The following is a 20,133-nucleotide window of genomic DNA, read 5'->3' on the forward strand; positions in this document are numbered from 1 at the left end:
TGTTTAGTAGGCTAGGTATAGCAAATATATTTTTGACTAAAGGATATTTGCAACTTACAGTGGGTTTATTGGGACATTACCCCATTGCATGTCAAGGAATATCTGTATACATATTGAATTTATTCCCCCATCTTTGAGAAGAGAAAATTCTAGAGTTTCTCTTTGTAAAGCTGGGAGGCCCAAAGCAACATCTGAGAGAGGAGTTACATTTGGTAGATGCACAACAGAGTCACCTTCCTGGGCAAACAAGGAGTTAGGTGGAGGATTAGAAAGGGAAAATCATATGCTTGAAAGATAGTCCAACAAAGCAAGAGGATCTACAGAAGACATACGTCAGGTTGACAGTATCAAACCAGAAAGAACTGCCTAGAAAACAGCCTCAAGAGGTCAGAAGTGGGCAGAGGCTTAAAGGTTCAGCCAAGACCTGCTTATCTTGCATTGATAGATGATGGTAGCCCTAGGACAGGGGGACAGAGTCACAAGGGGCAGGAACAGCCTAGCTGCAGTCAAGAGTCCTGGAAAGGTTCAAGGAAAACTTTTAACCTATGTTACTGCCAAACTGCGTTTCACTGCATGTAATGTGCTGGAGAATGGGATTTCTGGCCAACTAAAATGTGAGTTTACTTAGAAATGTCTTACTTTGACAGCTCTGCTTGTTGAAATGTTAATGCCTGAATAAGCACACTTCAGTGACTGTGAAACAGTGATTGGTGAGTAAGTCTCCTTAGGGACCTAAAGGTCACTCTGGGACTGGCTGACGTGGTGACAGAAAGTGTGAGATGTTGAGTGGATCTGTGTTTGCTTCAACATCTACCATCTACCATGAAAGTTACCCGTTTAAAATTTTTTTTAATTGTGGTAAAATTGATATAAAATGAAACTTACCATTTTCATTATCAGTGGGTGCATTTCAGTGGCCTCACGTGCATTCTCTTTGTTGTGTGGCCCCAGCCCTCCTTGTCTATCTCCAGAACTGTTTCCGTCTTTCTAAACAAACTCTTGGCCAGTCAAGCAATAACTCATCATACCCTACCCCCGCCCTGCCCCCTGTCGCCGGGCAGCCCTTGGCAACTGCCATCCTGTTATCTGTCTGTACGAATCTGACTACTCCAGGTGCCTCAGGTACAAGTAATCATACAGTCTTTGTCCCTTGGTGCCTGGTTATTCAGCTTAGCATAATGTCCTCAAGTTTCAATGATGTAGCAGGTGTCAGGTTGCTGAATAACATTCCATCCTACGTGGGTGTATCACCGCATTTTGTTTATCTGCTCATCTGTTGAAGGATGAGAAGTCACTTTTTATTTCTTTTGAAAGATTTACTTATTTATTTTAAAGAGGAAGCGAGCACGAGTGGGGAGGGGCGCAGAGGAAGAGTGAGCGAGAGAGGGAGAGCAAGAAACTCAAACAGACTGTGCTGAGTTCAGAGCCTGATGTGGGGCTTGATCTCACGAACCTAGAGATCGCCACGTGAGCTGATTGTGCCACCCAGGTGCCCCAGGAAGTCATTTTTTAGAATAAATCTAAGTGTCAGTAGTATCTCATCTCTCTCTCTCTCTCTCCTTTAAAAAAAATGGAAAAAATAATAGGTAAAATTACTTGCTTCTGAATGACGCTTCCTTGTCATTTTCCTCTAGTGTGTGAGGAGCCAAGATATTTTATAAGGTGAGGGCAGGGAGAGGCAGCCAGGCTGCTTAAAATCATGGCTCTCCCCAGTCATGAAATTATATAAGCATAACTGAAAACAAGAGGAACTAAGGTTTTCACCTACTAATAAGCATCATGTCTAGTTGCAAATAGGATGAAGGAAAACAAAATAACACTTGTTACCACTCTGGCCTGTGGCGGGTATGTGCTTGGTGCTCCCCCCACATCAAGGTACTTCTTCCTTACAGCAATTCTGTGAGGCAGACTTTAGACAAATAATTAGGAGACCCTGGATTAATAACCAAGTGTCTGGAGCTCTAAACCAATTCCGTGCACTAAAAATCCAATGTACAACACATGTAATTCTCAATTTTGTAGCAGCCAAGAATAATAATAAGAAGAAAAGAAACAGGTAAAGTTAATTTTAATAATTTTCTTAACCCAAGATACCAGAATATTTATTTCAACACATAATCAATGTAAATTGTTAATGTTGATACTTTATGTTTTTTCCATACTAATTCTTTGAAATCTAGAGTGTGTTGAATCAAAACTACAGTGAGATACCACCTCACACCAGTCAGAATGGCTAAAATGAGCAACACAAGAAACAACAGGTGTTGGAGAAGATGTAGAGAAAGGGGATCCCTCTTATACTGTTGGTGGAAATGCAAACTGGAGCAACCCCTCTGGAAAACAGCATGGAGGTTCCTCAAAAAGTTAAAAATAGAGCTACCCTGCCTATGTTCTCCTCTAGGATTCTGATAGATTCCTGTCTCACGTTGAGGTCTTTTATCCATTTCGAGTTTATCTTTGTGTACAGTGTAAGAGAATGGTCAAGTTTCATTCTTCTACATATCGCTGTCCAGTTTTCCCAGCACCATTTATTGAAGAGACTGTCTTTTTTCCATTGAATATTTTTTCCTGTTTTGTCGAAGATTATTTCACCATAGAGTTGAGGGTCCATATCTGGGCTCTCCACTCTATTCCACTGGTCTATGTGTCTGTTTTTATGCCAGTACCACGCTGTCTTGGTGATCACAGCTTTGTAGTAAAGCTTGAAATCGGGTAACGTGATGCCGCCAGTTTTGTTTTTGTTTTTCAACATTTCCTTAGCAATTCGGGGTCTCTTCTGATTCCATACAAATTTTAGGATTATTTGCTCCAGCTCTTTGAAAAATACTGGTGGAATTTTGATCGGAATGGCATTAAAAGTATAGATTGCTCTAGGCAGTATAGACATTTTAACAATGTTTATTCTTCCAATCCAAGAGCATGGAACGGTCTTCCATCTTTTTGTGTCTTCTTCAATTTCTTTCATGAGTGAACGTTCTGTAGTTCCTCGAGTACAGGTCCTTTACGTCTTTGGTTAGGTTTATACCCAGGTATCTTATGGTTCTTGGTGCTATAGTAAATGGAATCGATTCTCTAATTTCCCTTTCTGTATTTTCATTGTTAGTGTATAAGAAAGCCACTGATTTCTGTACATTGACTTTGTATCCTGCCACGTTACTGAATTGCTGTATGAGTTCTAGTAGTTTGGGGGTGGAGTCTTTGGGGTTTTCCATATAAAGAATCATGTCATCTGCGAAGAGAGAGAGTTTGACTTCTTCCTTGCCAATTTGGATACCTTTTATTTCTCTTTGTTGTCTGACTGCTGTTGCTAGAACTTCTAATACTATGTTGAGCAAGAGTGGTGAGAGTGGGCATCCTTGTCATGTTCCTGATCTCAACGGGAAGGCTGCAAGCTTTTTCCCATTGAGGATGATATTTGCTGTGGGTCTTTCATAGATAGATTTTATGAAGTTCAGGAATGTTCCCTCTATCCCTATACTTTGAAGCGTTTTCATCAGGAACGGATGCTGGATTTTGTCAAATGCTTTTTCTGCATCAATTGAGAGGACCATGTGGTTCTTCTCTCTTCTCTTATTGATTTGTTCTATCACATTGATTGATTTGCAAATAGAGGAGAACATAGGCAGTAACCTCTTCGATATCAGCCACAGCAACTTCTTTCAAGATATGTCTCCAAAGGCCAAGGAAACAAAAGCAAAAATGAACTTTGGGGACTTCATCAAGATCAAAAGTTTCTGCACAGCAATGGAAACAGTCAACAAAACAAAAAGGCAACCCACGGAATGGGAGAAGATATTTGCAAATGACAGTAAAGACAAAAGGTTGATATCCAGGATCTATAAAGAACTCCTCAAACTCAACACACACAAAACAGATAATCATATCGAAAAATGGGCAGAAGATATGAACAGACACTTCTCCAACGAAGACATACGAATGGCTATCAGACACATGAAAAAATGTTCATCATCACTAGCCATCAGGGAGATTCAAATTAAAACCACATTGAGATACCACCTGACACCAGTTAAAATGGCCAAAATTAGCAAGACAGGAAACAACGTGTGTTGGAGAGGATGTGGAGAAAGGGGAACCCTCTTCCACTGTTGGTGGGAATGCAAGTTAGTGCAGCCACTTTGGAGAACAGTGTGGAGACTCCTGAAGAAATTAAGAATAGAGCTTCCCTATGACCCTGCAATTGCACTGCTGGGTATTTACCCCAAAGATACAGATGTAGTGAAAAGAAGGGCCATCTGTACCCCAATGTTTATTGCAGCAATGGCTACGGTCGCCAAACTGTGGAAAGAACCAAGATGCCCTTCAACGGATGAATGGATAAGGAAGATGTGGTACATATACACAATGGAGTATTATGCCTCCATCAGAAAGGATGAATACCCAACTTTTGAAGCAACATGGACGGGACTGGAAGAGATTATGCTGAGCGAAATAAGTCAAGCAGAGAGAGTCAAGTATCATATGGTCTCACTTATTTGTGGAGCATAAAAAATAACATAGAGGACATGGGGAGATGGAGAGGAGAGGGAGTTGAGGGAAACTGGAAGGGGATATGAACCATGAGAGACTATGGACTCTGAAAAACAACCAGAGGGTTTTGAAGGGGCGGGGGGGGTGGGAGGTTGAGGAACCAGGTGGTAGGTAATAGGGAGGGCAGGTACTGCATGGAGCACTGGGTGTGATGCCAAAACAATGAACACTGTTATGCTGTAAATAAACAAATAAATGAATAAAAAAAAATAGAGCTACCCTACGACCCAGCAATCACACTACTGGGTATTTATCCAAAAGATATAAAAATAGTGATCCAAAGGGGCACGTGCAGCTCAATGTTTAAAGCAGCAATGTCCATAGTAGTCAAATATGGAAAGAGCCCAGATGTCCATCAACAGATGAATGGAAAAAAAGAAGTGGTATATATATATATATATAACTCACTCATCAAAAAGAATGAAGTCTTGCCATTTGCAACGACATGCATGGAACTAGATAGTATTATGCTAAGTGAAATAAGTCAGAGAAAGACATATACCATATGATTTCACTCATATGTGGAATTTACGAAACAAAGTTGATGAACATAGGGGAAGGGAAGGAAAAATAAAATATAAAATCAGAGAAGGAGGAAAACGATAAGAGACCCTTAACTCTAGGGAACAAACTGAGGGTTGCTGGAGGGGTGGTAGGTGGGGAGATGGGGAACTGGGTGACAGGCATTAAGGAGGGCACTGGGTGTTGTATGCAACTGATGAATCCCTAAATTCTACCTTTGAAACTAATAATACACTGTATGTTAGCTAACTTTAGCTTTTTGTTTTGTTTTGTTTTGTTTTGTTTTCTGATTATGAAAATAACACCCATTTATTGAAATTTTTTTCATACTTCACAGAAATATACAGAGAAGAAGATAAAAAATCACCTAACACCCTCTGTCTGTAGCTATTCATCATTAAAATTTGATATACACACATCTGGCCTTTTGTTTTTGGTTTGGACCTTAGCCAGTCAACATTTATTGAGTGCCTATTATGTACCAATCATTGTATTGGGCATATATACACTTCCTTTTTTTAATACAAAAAATAGGACCCTAAAGATACAAACATAGTGATCCGAAGGGGCACGTGTACCCGAATGTTTATAGCAGCAATGTCTACAATAGCCAGACTATGGAAAGAACCTAGATGTCCATCAACAGATGAATGGATAAAGAAGATGTGGTATATATACACAATGGAATACTATGCAGCCATCAAAAGAAATGAAATCTTGCCATTTGCGACGACGTGGATGGAACTAGAGCGTATCATGCTTAGTGAAATAAGTCAATCGGAGAAAGACAACTATCATATGATCTCCCTGATATGAGGACATGGAGAAGCAACATGGGGGGGTAGGGGGATAGGAGAAGAATAAATGAAACAAGATGGGATTGGGAGGGAGACAAACCATAAATGACTCTTAATCTCACAAAACAAACTGGGGGTTGCTGGGGGGAGGTGGGATTGGGAGAGGGGGAGCAGGCTATGGACATTGGGGAGGGGAGGTTAACTTTAGCTTTTTTATTTAAATAAAAAAGAAAAAGAAACGCAGGGTATACTTGACACGTACAGCATATTTCAGGTGCACTAGTACCACGTGTGGCTGGTGAGCCAGGAATTGTCCTGGGCTTCCCCGGATCATAATATTCTTTCCAGTATCCCAGGAGGTGTGTCTCTCTGGCTGAGTTCAGTGTCTCCCTTTGTCCTTCATGCATCTCTAGTTCTGTAAGGGAAATGCTGGTTCCTATTTTGAAAGCTCTTTGCCACCACATACCTTCATAGAAGACTGGCTGGCTGCTTACATAGAAGGAGAAATTCCTTTTTTTCCTCCATAATTTTCTATCTTCACCCTTCCTGGTCTCTTTGTCTTCCTTTCGAGAGCCAGAAAATAAATGAATAGATGCATTGTGTCAGATCTCTTTTAATAATTATGTCATTTACTGTGTGATTGCTGTTGCTAGGGAAGCATTATAGATGGTTGGGGAGAATAACGTTTGTCTACTTGGTTGAAAGGACGAATATTAAGGAGGGAACTGGTGAAAAGACTAAGAAAATTGCTGCTGTTAAATTATGAATTGTGAAAAAATAAAAGTAGAAGACCTTCATCACATTTTTTAAAGTTTATTTTTCCAACTATAAAAATAACATAGAAAACACAATAAAGCAGATAAAAGAAAAAAATTACCCCAAATTCCATTTTCTGTTATGAACTTCTGAGAAATCTGAGAGCTGAAATGGGAAGGCCTTATTATTTTGTGGCTTCCCTCATCTGTTGGAGGCAAGAAAGCACCTTCCTCCAGAAGAACGTTTCCTTCAGCAAACAAAACTTGCCGGATTTCGATGCGTGCACAATTGTTGTTGACATTCTGGTTTGGGGATTAGGTGTTAGAGGTGGATAAATATGTTGAGAAAAATATAGAAGTTGGGATGAATGAATGGTGAAGATTAGATTAGACTCACTAGAATTTGAATAATTTTCTTTGTTTTATTTAATGCCCTATGTGACCCTCCAGCCCCACAAACAGATATTAAGTGAAGAAATCCATATACTCATTCAGCAGACACCTACTGCATGTCCGAAGACACCAGACTGAATGCTGAGTGTTGAGTTACAGCCCTACTATATTTATATATATATTTATAGTGTGTTCAACTTACAAAAATGTTTTTTGTAAAATAGGAAATGTTGCAGAGTATAGAGTTTCCCTGTGTTATAAGAATCTGTTTCCTAAATAGTCTAAAGTCACTGAAAGCACTAAATTCAGCATTTTTCCTTAGCCCTCTTGGATATCACACACTTGACAAAGTAATTCAAAGCAGGGAGAACTCAGGAAACATGCATTATAATCCCAGGGGACATTATATCTGCTACAATCATGGACCGCTTTGCTCTTGTGACAAGTGCCAAAACAAGAGATTGCAATTTGCTTTCTTCTAGTAGAGGTCACGATGATATTATCATTGTCATGAACCAAAGCAAGATTTTAACTATTCTCAAATGTAGCAAATAAATGGATTTGCCACTTAGGTTCTCTTAGCTCAAAGCTCTGTGTTTCATTTGATCTTCAGCCTGGGTCATCCTGCTGGTCTGGACTGCATCCCCCTGAGGGGGAAGGCTTTCTTTACAAGGGAGACCTGGATCTGTGTCTCAGTCATCTGTGTCACTCAGCAGTTATAAATAGAACACGCTTTCTTTCCCTTCCTCATCCTCTGATAGAAATGTGCTGATGCATTTCTCCCAATGAAGACCAGTGTGGAAGAGGCAGCTAGGGGCAAAAGACGACGAAAAAACCCAAAAATTTAATAATCAACCAAGCAGAATAATGAGTCCCAGCAAGCTGAGATGTTGGTAGGACTCCAATGACAGCCTTTCCTTAGCTTAAGTAAGGACATGGTGAATAACTGAGGGCTTTCACCCTTCACCCAAGGCATCATGAAAGGCGTCTTACACAGCCTCTAGGTCCTCAGTGGTGAGTTCTCCATTTCTGAAGGTGTTCAGAAAGAGTTTATTCCTTCACAGTTACATTTTCATGTTGAATCTAGAATTCTGCCAGCTTATAAATAACTAGCTATACTGCAGTGTAAGCAGGGAATTCAGTACACTCTCCCCAAGCTCTCTTGATCTTGGGACTTATAACTTCAGAGCTCTCATTAACGTCTAATGTTCCAGGCCACATCACTTAGGAAATACAGCTTTTGAGGATTTCTGGCTCAGGAAGGAAGTCAGATTAAATGACTGCTGGAGCTTCTTCAGATGATAAGGATCCCTTGGTCTAAGAGGATCTTATGATTATGTCCCTCTCTCTTTCTTTCTTTCTTCTTCTTCTTTTTTTTTTTTTTTTTTGTAATTACTCCTCCATGTGCCCTGATCTCATGCAGACAGTGAAAGTGAGGAAGTGGAAAGGGTTACAGAGCAGACCCGTGTATCCACACTACCTTTTGCCTTCTTGAAGGACATACAGCTGCTTCTCCAGCTTACACATTCTCCACTTATATGCACGTTTCCTCGGTGGGAGACTACAATGTAAAGTATATGAAAAATGCATGGTTTTAGGGCACAGAAAACCTTGGATCTTCTGGACCTTGTGGGCTGTGACTCTGGGGAAATTATTGAACCAGGCATCTTGAACATAAATTTTCCCATGTGCAAAACAGAGATAGAAGTATATCCTTCAAATGCTTGTGAGGATAAACAACTTAGTGTTTTAAAACCTCGTACTGCTTTGCGCATAGTAGGCACTGAATAATTTAAAGGAGGAGGAGAAGAAAAAGTTCCAATTTTTATTATAACACCTTTTTGATAGTGAGGGACCTGTTTAATGAAATAGGTAATAATTATTTCAAAGAAGTACTTTGAACCTCTCTATAAGGTACAGATTTCCATTATCTTGGTCCTAATCATTCACCTCAGTCCCTTCCTCCATTTCAGACATGTATATGAGAACACTGCGTTCCTACATTGTTAAACATAAATTAAACTTACAGCCTTGCATCTTTAAAAATAGGTGGGATACACAGTGTTAGCCCACTGTCTCCTGTTTAATGTTTAGACGGTCTTGCCACCTCCCAGAAGCTGGAGCGACAGCGAGAGGAGTGGGAGAGGAGCCACTGGCCCAGGAGAAGCCTGTCTCGGCGGTCCATCAGCAAAGAGCGCTGGGTGGAGACGCTGGTCGTGGCTGACACGAAGATGATTGAGTATCATGGGAGCGACAGCGTCGAGTCCTACATCCTCACCATCATGAACATGGTAAGTCAGACTGTGGGGTAGGGAGACACAGCCGGGAGACAGGTGTCACCCTCCAAAAATAAGAGAGACCTGTTCTGTTCTTTCCATATATATCTGAACCTATTCCCTGCCTAAGTGAGGAAGGATGGAAATTCAGGACCAATTTGTCTGTCTCTTAAAAAAGTGTATCCTAGGGAAATTTGGAATTTATCACCCATTTTCTGGTAGGTATTTCTCAGGTGACTCAGTCCTTTTAGTATGAATTTATCTCACCAATTTATGTGAGTGTATAGATAAGTAAACTGAGGCAAAGAACTAGAATGTGATTTCCTCAAGGTAGTTAGAATTGGAGTAAAGTTAATGACCCCTGATTCCAGACTTCCCTTTTGCATTCTTGATGTTTCTGCCTTCCCAGAGAGAGTATTAGTCCTGTCAAGATGGGGAAAGGTATTTTCCCCCAGAACTGATAATAAAAGAGAGAAAGAACCTGGGTCAGGGAAAGGGTCAAAGAGAAGAAAGGAGACAGCCAGTCTGTCACCTTAGAAAGGTTGCCTTTCTGTATCATAATGTGGATGGGGCCAAGGATATCTCTCACTCTTCATCGTACTTCCCCCAGAATTCCTGACCTGTAAGACGACCTTATTTGAAGTGTATCACAATGCTGTTTTCCCCCTTCTCTGGCATTTATCGGTTATCTATTCATGTGAGCTAATGGTTTTCCATTTCTGACTCTAGGTCACTGGGTTGTTCCATAACCCAAGCATCGGCAATGCCATTCACATTGTTGTGGTTCGGCTCATTCTACTTGAAGAAGAAGAGGTAAGGGAAGTTTCTCTCCACTCTTCTGACCTGTATCCTTACACTTCCTACCTCCTTTTTCAGGACAGCTCTTGATGGACAAAAAAGGGGACACCAAGAAGCTGTTTAGAAGCCCATTGAGAAGGACAGTGATATTTCTCTATTATTTTCTTGGGAATTTTGTGCTGTCAAGTGGGAGATGGAGAACATTTCTGAGATAGACATCATTGGACTCACCTGGCAGTCATTTCGTCTAGTAACACACAAATCAGATTTACAGCAGTGACTTAGAATGTCCACAATGAATAAGACTAAATCATGAAATGGTTATGTGGTTTCAGTAAAAGTTAAGAGGGACATGGACATGTTGAGCCCTTTATCCTGTTTATTTGCCTCTTGCATATTAATATATACCCCTCCGCTCTGGGCTATCTTGTCTCTCTGTCTCTCCAGGATTACCCTGGGAAATGGCATCTGTTCTCAGAGACTCACATGTCTTCTACATGGTGAGACTCGGTTGTTACCTCAAACCCAGACCTCTTCCTTACTTTCACTCCAGACTCCCATCCTGTTGCTTCCTTGCCATGTCACCCTGGATATGTCAGAGACCACCCAAACTTGCAAACTCAGTAAGCCCACGATGGCATTCTTGATTGCTGCCTGTCCAGATCATCTCAATTCTGCCACCACCCAAGCTCCAACCCTCCCTCTTACCCACCTCGGTAACCACGTACAGGCCTAGGAGTCATTCTCCAATCCTCCTTTCCTTATCTTCCACATTCAACGGCAGGGTCTGCAATGCTACCTTAAAGATACATCTGGAGGGGCGCCTGGGTGGCTCAGTGGGTTAAGCCACTGCCTTCGGCTCAGGTCATGATCTCAGGGTCCTGGGATCGAGTCCCGCATCGGGCTCTCTGCTCAGCAGCGAGCCTGCTTCCCTCTCTCTCTCTCTGCCTGCCTCTCTGTCTACTTGTGATTTCTCTCTGTCAAATAAATAAATAAAATCTTAAAAAAAAAAAAAAAAAGATACATCTGGAGACCACCCACTGTCCATGATCTCTATGGTCCTTACGTTGCTTTAGGCCTTATCGTAATCTTACTGAAGGGAACTCCCAAATGGTCTTCCTGTCTTAAGACTTGCCCTCCATAATCCTTTCTCTATGTAGCAGTCAGACTGATAATCTCAAATGAAAATTGAGTTGCTTCACTGCACAAAACTGTTAAACAGCTTTCTGTTGTTTTTAGAACAAAATCAAAAATTTCTACCATGCCCTGCTGAGACTTTCATGATCATGCCTCCATCACCCTTCCTGGTCTTTCCTTTTGTCACTCTCTACCTTGTTTCCCACCTTGAACTCCCTGGATGTCAGGTAGGTTCTGGAACATACATGACCCTCTTCAGCCTCATGGCTTAGGCACTTATGGTTCCCAATGCCCAAAACACCCGTCCTTTGGCTCTGCTGATGGCTGGCCTGTTCTTTGGCATCTGTCAGACCTCTGTTCAAATGCTGCTTCTCCAGAGAAGTCTCAGTGACCATCTGACTCAAAGCCAACCCCACTTGCTGTTCTCCATCACAGAATAAAGTTTTCTTCCTTTATTTGTACTTCTCGCACAGTTCATTGCTCTTCTGTGTATTTGTTTACTCTTCTCTTGGCTATCTTAGCCACCATCGCAATGTAAATTCCTTCTTTATTCTTGGCTGTATCCCAGCACCTAATACAGTGCCTGGGACATGAATGAATGAAGTGACATTCAATGAAGGCATGAACCCTCCAACCTGGTGAAATGCCTTTGCAATCTACTGACCTTACCCAGCAGTGAAACACGTGAAGAATGGCCTCATTCAAGTCTCCCTCCTCAAGAAACCTGAGGTCAGAAGGCTCCAGGCAGGATTTACTGTTTTCTGGCCCTTCATCCTCAGAAGACTGAAAAACAATAATATCCAGAATCTGGATCCATTTTCCTTTTTCTCTCCCTTTCTACCCACCACTTCTTGAATCACTGAAGGCATACCTTGGGTATCTTGGAATACTGACGGGTGTATTATTTTCCTTCCTGTCAACCTTTTGTTATGAAAATTTTTCTAAGACTTAGAAACCAAGCCAGACAAAAGCTATGTGTCTTTTCAATGTCTAACATGACCTATCTGACCCTATGGGAATACAGTTTTCCCTGATTATTATGCGCTATTGAGTAGATCCTAGACACAATAAAGTTAGGTATGAGCATGCAAAAAACTGACAGGGTACAAATGATTTTTGTCTAGAAGAGGTAAAAATAATTCGTGTCTAACAGAGACGATAACTCTGAAGGTTGCAGTTTTATTGGCCTCTTGACTAATTTTGTATCTAATTTAGCAATCTGATTCCAGCATTTTTTCTTTATAGTTTCACCAGCTAAAGTGGCATCACCTTCCTGTATCTGCCTTTAAACCAGCTTGGACATCTTGTCTGTCTTCTTATTAATCAGTTAAATACATCCCTAACATGTTCACTGTAAATTTTTTAATGAGAATTACATTTTTTAGCTTTGTAAAAGTTATCCTTTGATACTTTGGAAGACAAATACCCACTATTGTGTAACAGTCGCTCCTATATGCATGCTTCACTGCACAATGTGTAGAAGTTTTAGGGTTTTCAGACAAAAAAAAAAAAAGCCAAGGAAAAACCTTTCCCCTCTGCAGTCCCTGTGGTAATGTTAGTCAGATGTCAAAGTGCGCCTTCCATGGTCGGGCCCCTGAGAACTCCACATCTCTCCCTCCCCAGGGAACAATGCCACTTGGAGACTGTAGAAGTCTCCTGATCAGATGGGGGGCCACCAAATGTTGGACGACCCAGTTGGATGGAGGCTAGCAGCGTGGGCAGTGGAAGAATTCACTTGAGATAGAACGAAAAAGATGAAAAAGATGGAAGTTTACAGAATCCTCTGTCAAGGAGCAGCAGGAAGGACAGCAAGGGAGAGACTGTCTGCCACGAGACAGTGTGGGGGGCTGTAGTTAAGGAGGACGCTGAGGAGGAATGGAAACATAAGAAATTTTCCTATTTTGGTAACTGCATCTGTGTTCAGTTACTTATTGCTCAGCTGGGGCTTATGGGTCATCTAATGGGCCTGTCTCTATTTGGTGGGGGAGGGTGTCACTGTGGGCTCTTCTACCTAAGGTATGTTTCCATTGTTCAGGTTGGTTGCCTAGAAGCAACCTCAACAGAATCCCTTGAAAGAACTTGATTGGCAGCTACCTCTCTGACTCCCTCACAGTAATATTTTTTTCTTCTTCCTGTTCTCATTTTGCAAGAGCAGAGGCACAAAATGATTTGCTAAAAAAACGAAAACCATGACTGCCTTCCTTTTACTTGCCAAATATCTTCCTCATCCAGGCTCACATAGAATCTCTGTGTGATTCAAGGTCCATAACTGGACAAGAGAATTGCTGTCTCATCAAAGAGCTACAATTTGCAGTTCTCATTTTCTTGATTGACTCAAGCTATTCTTCACATCTTTGACTAATGAGCAGTCCCAACCACAATGAGCAACTGTGATTCCAGCCCTAACTGACATCAGGGTAGCAGCCAGAGGCAGAAAGTACAGTGTGAGGTATTGGGAGGGACTCCTCCTTTGAGCAAGGGGACCTGAGTGCTAGTCTCACTTTGCACTCATCCAGAAGGTCACTCTGAAGAAGTGACATCATTGCTTCATACACCGTTTTTCTCCATCTGTAATTCAAAAAAGAATTGTAGTATATTAATGTATGTCAAACACTATGTTGGCCTCTGAGGATACAAATACAAGTATAAGTCTCATTTCCTGATTTTGAGATGCTTCAACTCTGATGCCCAAAACACAAAATAGAAAATTTCAAACTGAGTTGTCATGAGTATAAAAAAAAAAAATAAAAGAACACCCAGTCTAGGGAAGGCTAAGGTGGGTTTTAGAGGATGAGAAAGAATTAACTTGTGAGGAAGAACATTACAGGTAGAGTGACCTGTGTGGTGGTGCCTTTTGAGCATGTAAACTAGAATCCTACACGTGAGGACACATCACTGTACACATCACTCATAATGAACCTCCAAAAGGGGGGCTGAGTACATCTGGCTGGGCACAGAGGAGACAGTGGACTATGCAGGAGACAGGAGAGAAGATTGTGGGTCCCAGTCTGCCCCGCTCCATGCACACCTGGTCTTGTTGCACATTGGGTCTTTCTGCTGGTATAATCACTGATCCAGTTGTGGAAGCCAGAGATCCAGAAACATCCATGACACCTCCCTCTCCCACCCCTCGTATCCAGTCCATCAATAGGTATTGCCAATTTTGTCTGACCATCTGCATTTCTATCACTTAGATTCAAGATGGAGTCCTCTCTTTCTTGGGCTACAGTTGTGTTTCCTTTGGTCTACTTGGATTCCTTTCAATCTCATTTTCTCATCACAACCAAATGGTAATCCAGTCATACTCCCCCTTCCTGGCACCCATTCTCCAACCCCACCCCTGGATTAAAGTGCTTTTAGAAAAGCACTAAAAGAATTAGTGCTTTTCTAATTCCCTCTCTCATCCTTACCTTGCCCCTCTTGCCTTTGGGATAGAACAGTCGTCTTCTCCTCATAGTGTCTCCTGCCATGGTCTTGTTGCCTGGAATGTCTTCGCTGAGTTGACACCTTAATCCTTCAGATAGCAGCTCCAGGGTCAGTTCACTGGGGAAGCCTTCCTTGACCTTCCTGCCCAGCAAGATTCTATCATATAATTTCACAATTATATGATTGTGAAATTCTCCTCCATAGCACATATCACACTTGTAATTTCACATCTGTTGGTTTGATAGCCTCCCTTCATTAGTATGTAGGGCTGAAGGCCGAGGCTGGGTTTGGTGGTGCTCACCACCTAATCCTATGGGTACATAACACATAAGGGAAAGTGAATATGTGAAATCAGCAGTCAGAGGGCGAAGATGAGGGTCAGCCGTGGCCACAGTCGTGACGAGCCTTGTAAAGGGATAGAGCCCATATAAAGGGATGTGGCTCTCATTCTAGGGGAGCCTCTGGGTGGTTCCAAACTGAGGGATAATATGGAGAGAAAGGCACTAGAGAGATGGTTCTAGGGCTCCGTGGAAAGTGATATGAGGTGGGCAATGCTGAGGCAGGCCTCCTCCATAATGCCTTCCTACAACTCCTGTCGTTCTTATTCTAATCACATCTGACAGCCGACATCATTTTGGACTTCATTTCCTATGGTGGGTCTTCAAGAGAATTTCTAGTTAATAAAGTACAGTTTTTGTTTGTCAGTCACAGCTATGGAAAAACCACTCTGGATTGTCATCGTGCTTTGAGAATAAGCCAGGATAATCCGACATAATACTCAATTTGGAGCATCCTAGAGACTTCCTCAAAGACTAGGTGGTCATATTTCAGACCAGGGGAAACTGAGGTACCCAAAACCATGTGCTGGAAAGACCTGTCAGGCATACTGAGATATCGTTGGCTTTGAAATCAAAGAGTAGCTTTAGGTAGGAGGCAGTGTACTCTCATTCCTGTCCTGCCTCCCTCCATCCCCGAATCAAGTGCTCGTTTTCCTGTTAGGACCCTAATCCTATCCTTTGAACTTTTCATTCTCCCTCAAATACTTGGACACAGACTTGGCCTCAAGCCCTTTGCGCTTTAGATCAATTCATTCAATAGCATCCCTGTTCCCCTTTTGGGCCAGAGGTTAAGGATAGGATTACTCCCCTTCTTCCAGTTCCTGTGAGCAGTTGACATCAGGGAGAGTTTCCGATTTATCATTAGTCCCTCCCCTTTCGAGCTGTAGGAGCTTTGGTATTTTATATAACCTCCATTTCTTCATTTTGTAAAATGGGGAGGATCATATCTACTTCCTAGGGTTGCTGTGAGAAACAGACATGTGAATTCCCGCATTAGTGAGCGTAGTATCTGGCTCCCAGAAACCAGTGGGTAAACATTACTCCCATCATCACCTCTGAGGTCCCACCACAACCCCGTAAACTTGTTGCTGGTACGCTTATGTCACAGAATGGTGCAGAATTGCTGGAGGAACACAGAAAATTGGAAGGACAAGATTAGGATCCGAAGTTGGAGACTTCTTTTAAGAACAGGCTAGAGAGGGGCGCCTGGGTGGCTCAGTGGGTTAAAGACTCTGCCTTCAGCTCGGGTCATGATCCCAGGGTCCTGGGATGGAGCCCCACATCGGGCTCTCTGCGCAGCAGAGAGCCTGCTTCCTCCTCTCTCTCTCTCTGCCTGCCTCTGCCTACTTGTGGTCTCTATCTGTCAAATAAATAAATAAAATATTAAAAGGGGAAAAAAAAAAGAACAGGCTAGAGAGAAAACAGGGATGGGAGTGAGTTGGGACGAGGCCAGATATGCCATCTGGGACAGGGCCTGAGGGCAGCAGCCTGGCTTGATTAGCAGCTGGTGGGCTGATAGGCAGGAAGATGGTGACTGTTTTCACAGAGAATGAATTTCACTCTTGGTCTCACAGTGATTTAATGTTGGGTTCCCTTTTGTAAGACTCTGGAGTTAAAAAATCTGTTAGTTTTAGGAACTCAGGGTGGTGATTTCCCCTGCCACCTCCTTCAGGATTTTTAGATCTCTAATGACCTATGTAATTGTGGCTCTTTCAGGATCAGTGTGAAAATACTGGCAGAGAATTTGTATACTCATCACTTTTTTTTTTTCCCAGTTTCTGCATCTTTATTTTTTTTTCTTCATCCTTATTTTTTTTCATTTTATTTTATTTTTTTAGTGCTCCAAGAGTCATTGTTTATGCACTACATAAATAATATAACAAAAATACATGCCCTTCTTAATACCCACCACCAGGCTCACCCAACCCCCCTGTCCTCTCCCCTCCAAAACCCTCAGTTTGTTTCTCAGAGTCCACAGTCTCTCATGGTTTGTCTCCCCCTTCCCATTTGCCTCAACTCACTTATCACTTTTTAAAATCAAGAATCTTTCCCTCTGATAGGGCACCTGACCCGGGTGGCTCAGTCGGTTAAGCATTTTGGCTCAGGTCATGATCCCAGCGTCCTGTGATTGAGCTCTGCATCGGGCTCTCTGCTTAGCAGGAAGCCTGCTTCTGCCTCTCCCTCTGCATCTTCCCACTGCTTGTGCGCTCACACGCTCTCTCTCAAGTGAGTAAATAAAATCTTTAAAGAAAAAAAAAGAATCCTTTCCACTGATAGAGGAGCCATTCCTTAGTTTTCATGTAAAGCATTGTACTATTTTCCCTTCTCTGCACCATCTCTTTTATTTCTGAGGAACCTAAGACTGGCTGACAGAGAATAATCAGCTTATGTATTGAATCCCAACCTGCTACTGACAATTCCGAAGGAAATTGATACAAGATTTTTTTTTTTCATTATAAAAGGAGCTTACCCAGAGAGAACAATTTATAGTAAAAGCCACATTTTGCAAAATCATTTCTTCTCTCGCATTTGGGGCCGTTTCTGTGAGATGTTGCTGATTTCCTTGAGGTATTCTTGCTGTCCCTTCGTCCTTCGATGTCATGTACCCAAATGAATAGGGAAGGGGAAGTGGGAGTGAATTGGACTCACTTAAGAAAATGAGACGAGAAAAAAAAAAAAACCCAACCGTGAAAGAACAAAAAGGGAAAGCTATTTTTCAGGGGCAAAATCAGTGTGGTTGGGGGTTTGTCTTGATAAGCTCAAATAACTATGTGGGAGCTTCACGAAACACGTGTAGTCCAAGTCTCCCCACATTCGGTGAGCCAGCATGATCCCCCCTACACTTCTTTTGTAACAGGGGCATGCTCAGGGCATGTGGTATTGAGGCAGAGCTCATTAGTGCCTCTTGAGGCTTCTGTGTTCAAGGGCATTCAAGAAACTAAAAGGGTAAGTGTTTCCTGGACTTAGCTTTTATGAGACTTGGAGATTAAGAGGCCAAAGGGGCAGAGGGAAATTGTACTCACTTAAAGCCTGCCAGCAGAATCATGACATTTAGTAGAAAAGTATTAAGGTATCCTGATGACCTTGTCACTGAAAATGTGTTAAATGCCACATATTGTGGGTGGAAGTTCTACATAGGGGCGAGGTACCCAGCCACAAACGATCAGCGACTTAGTTCATTGTGCACTTGCTTTGTAAAAAAAAAAAAAAGCAAAAAAATGACAAAAGCATTAGGGAGGAAGCCAGCAAGATTTTGAGGGGAGCCTTCAGACCCTAACATTTCATTCCTCTCTTCAGTGACTAACCCCCAGGTTGTTCCAGAATTGCTCTTGTAGGCGTGATGGAATGGGGGAAGAATCCTCCCCATGGCTGCCATCCACGTTTCCGCTCCTTCTCCTTTCCTTCCCTCCCTCTGCCAGTGGTCCCCCTGCTCGCTTATCTCGACAACCTTGCAGACCCGGCCTGTGTGTGGAGACAGTTCAACCTCAGCCTAGTTCTCCTGACTGATGGGTTTCTGTTCTCCCTTCTTGTCTTTATTGCTGTCAAGAGTTATAAAGGGTCTTAGATTAGAGCGAGGCTCACCAGCCATCCGGTCATGCTTCTGTGGATATGATGCTGGGAGATGACGTGAGCCTTCCAGGTAGGGATAGAGGACTTTCCTCCTCACAACACTACGCAGCACAGCGCAGCACAGCATAGCACAACACAACACAACACAATACAAGCTCGAGCTTCGTGTCTGCAACTGCCCCTCCTGTCCTCTTGCTGTGGAGACAGGGGCAGCCCAGGTGGATGCTGGGTACACAGTGGGCTTGATCACAGCTGAGGAGTCCCAACCCAAGGAAACATCAGCCCATCAGAGGCACCTGGGGGCACATCTGTCAGCTTGTGCCCCAGAGGGAACCATTATCCTTTTTTCCCCCCTGGACAGCAAAGAAATCTGTCCTCTCCCCTGGAGGGGAACACTGACTCAGTACTCTAAGTCTGTTTCTACACAACATCCTTGGAAAGAGACAAAAGCTGTCGGTGTCTTTGCTGAGAAACGCGGGAGAGCCACGTGGACCTGCCTCCCAGCAGTTCCTACCACAGGCACCGGGATTATTATGACAGATGTTTGTTGCTCTGTTCTTACACTTCTGACCCCTTACCTTCCGCCTCCCTAAGCTGCAGGAGATCTTGCCTCTTCACTGACTCACCACAAAGCCTTGTCCCCACGGGTGCTGCACTTTTGTCCAGCATGGTGGGCGTCCTCTTCACTTTTTCTCCATTCCTGGCCGGGGTGGTGTGCGGCCCCGGGGTGGGGTGTACACCTGCTGTGTGTCAGGCTTGTGCAGGGCTGAGGCGAGTAGGGAAATAAGCCTCAGTCCTTGTGCCGAAAGAGCTGAGGAGGAAAACAGGCACATAGTCTGATCATTCTAACCCCAGGCAGCAAGTGCTGCCAGCGGAGCACGAGATAAACGGGTACAAACCTAATCCAGAATGAGGTCAGGGAAGGCTTCCTGGAAATGCTCAGATTGAGTCTCAAAGGACCGATGTTGAGTAGGTTGAAGGGGTAAGAGAGGGGAGAAAGGCATTCTAGGTAGAGGAACGGCTTGAAGAAAGCAAGGGAAAGGAGTAGCCGGTGGCTCGTCGATTAAGGGTTTGACTCTTGGGTTCGGCTCAGCTTAGGATCTCAGGGTCATTAGATGGAGCCCTGCATCAGGCTCCGTGTGCAGCAGAGTATGCTCGAGATTCTCTCCCTTCCTCTCTTCCTCCCCTTCTTCTCTTCTCCCCACTCTCTCTCTAAAATAAAAAAATATATATATATTTAAAAAAGAAGAAGAAGAAAGGTAGAAAGAGCATGGTATATGGCATGGCGTGGTGGGGGATATCAGCTGTTTAAATGTTGCCGGAACAGACGCTGTGAGGCTGCAGATGAAGGGAGGGCCTCCTGGAGGTCACACTCCGAGGGGTCTTGAGTCCTGGGTCATAATGTGGGCAGACTTTGATTTTGACCAGATCGGCCTGGCACCAGCCTGAAGGGTGGATTTAAGAACAAGGAAGAAAGGAGAAGAGTTATGAGATGATGCAAGCAAAAACTCAGGCATGAAATGATGAGAGTGTCAGCTCGGGCAGCTGGGTGTAAAAAAGGAGGCGAGGTGGA

The 20,133-nt window shown here is 43.0% G+C and overlaps 1 protein-coding gene across 1 annotated transcript in view; it reads left to right on the forward strand.

Annotated features, from left to right (window-relative positions):
* ADAMTS12 (ADAM metallopeptidase with thrombospondin type 1 motif 12) overlaps window positions 1-20,133 on the forward strand; it is a 302,673-nt gene that overhangs the window by 153,172 nt on the left and 129,368 nt on the right. Inside the window, exons 4-5 of the mRNA XM_046000900.1 lie at window positions 9,110-9,306; window positions 10,021-10,104. Coding sequence (XP_045856856.1) covers window positions 9,110-9,306; window positions 10,021-10,104 — 281 coding nt within the window. The remainder of the gene's footprint in view (window positions 1-9,109; window positions 9,307-10,020; window positions 10,105-20,133) is intronic.

Source organism: Meles meles, chromosome 3 (genome assembly GCF_922984935.1).
Source record: "Meles meles chromosome 3, mMelMel3.1 paternal haplotype, whole genome shotgun sequence".
Lineage (NCBI taxonomy): Eukaryota > Metazoa > Chordata > Mammalia > Carnivora > Mustelidae > Meles > Meles meles.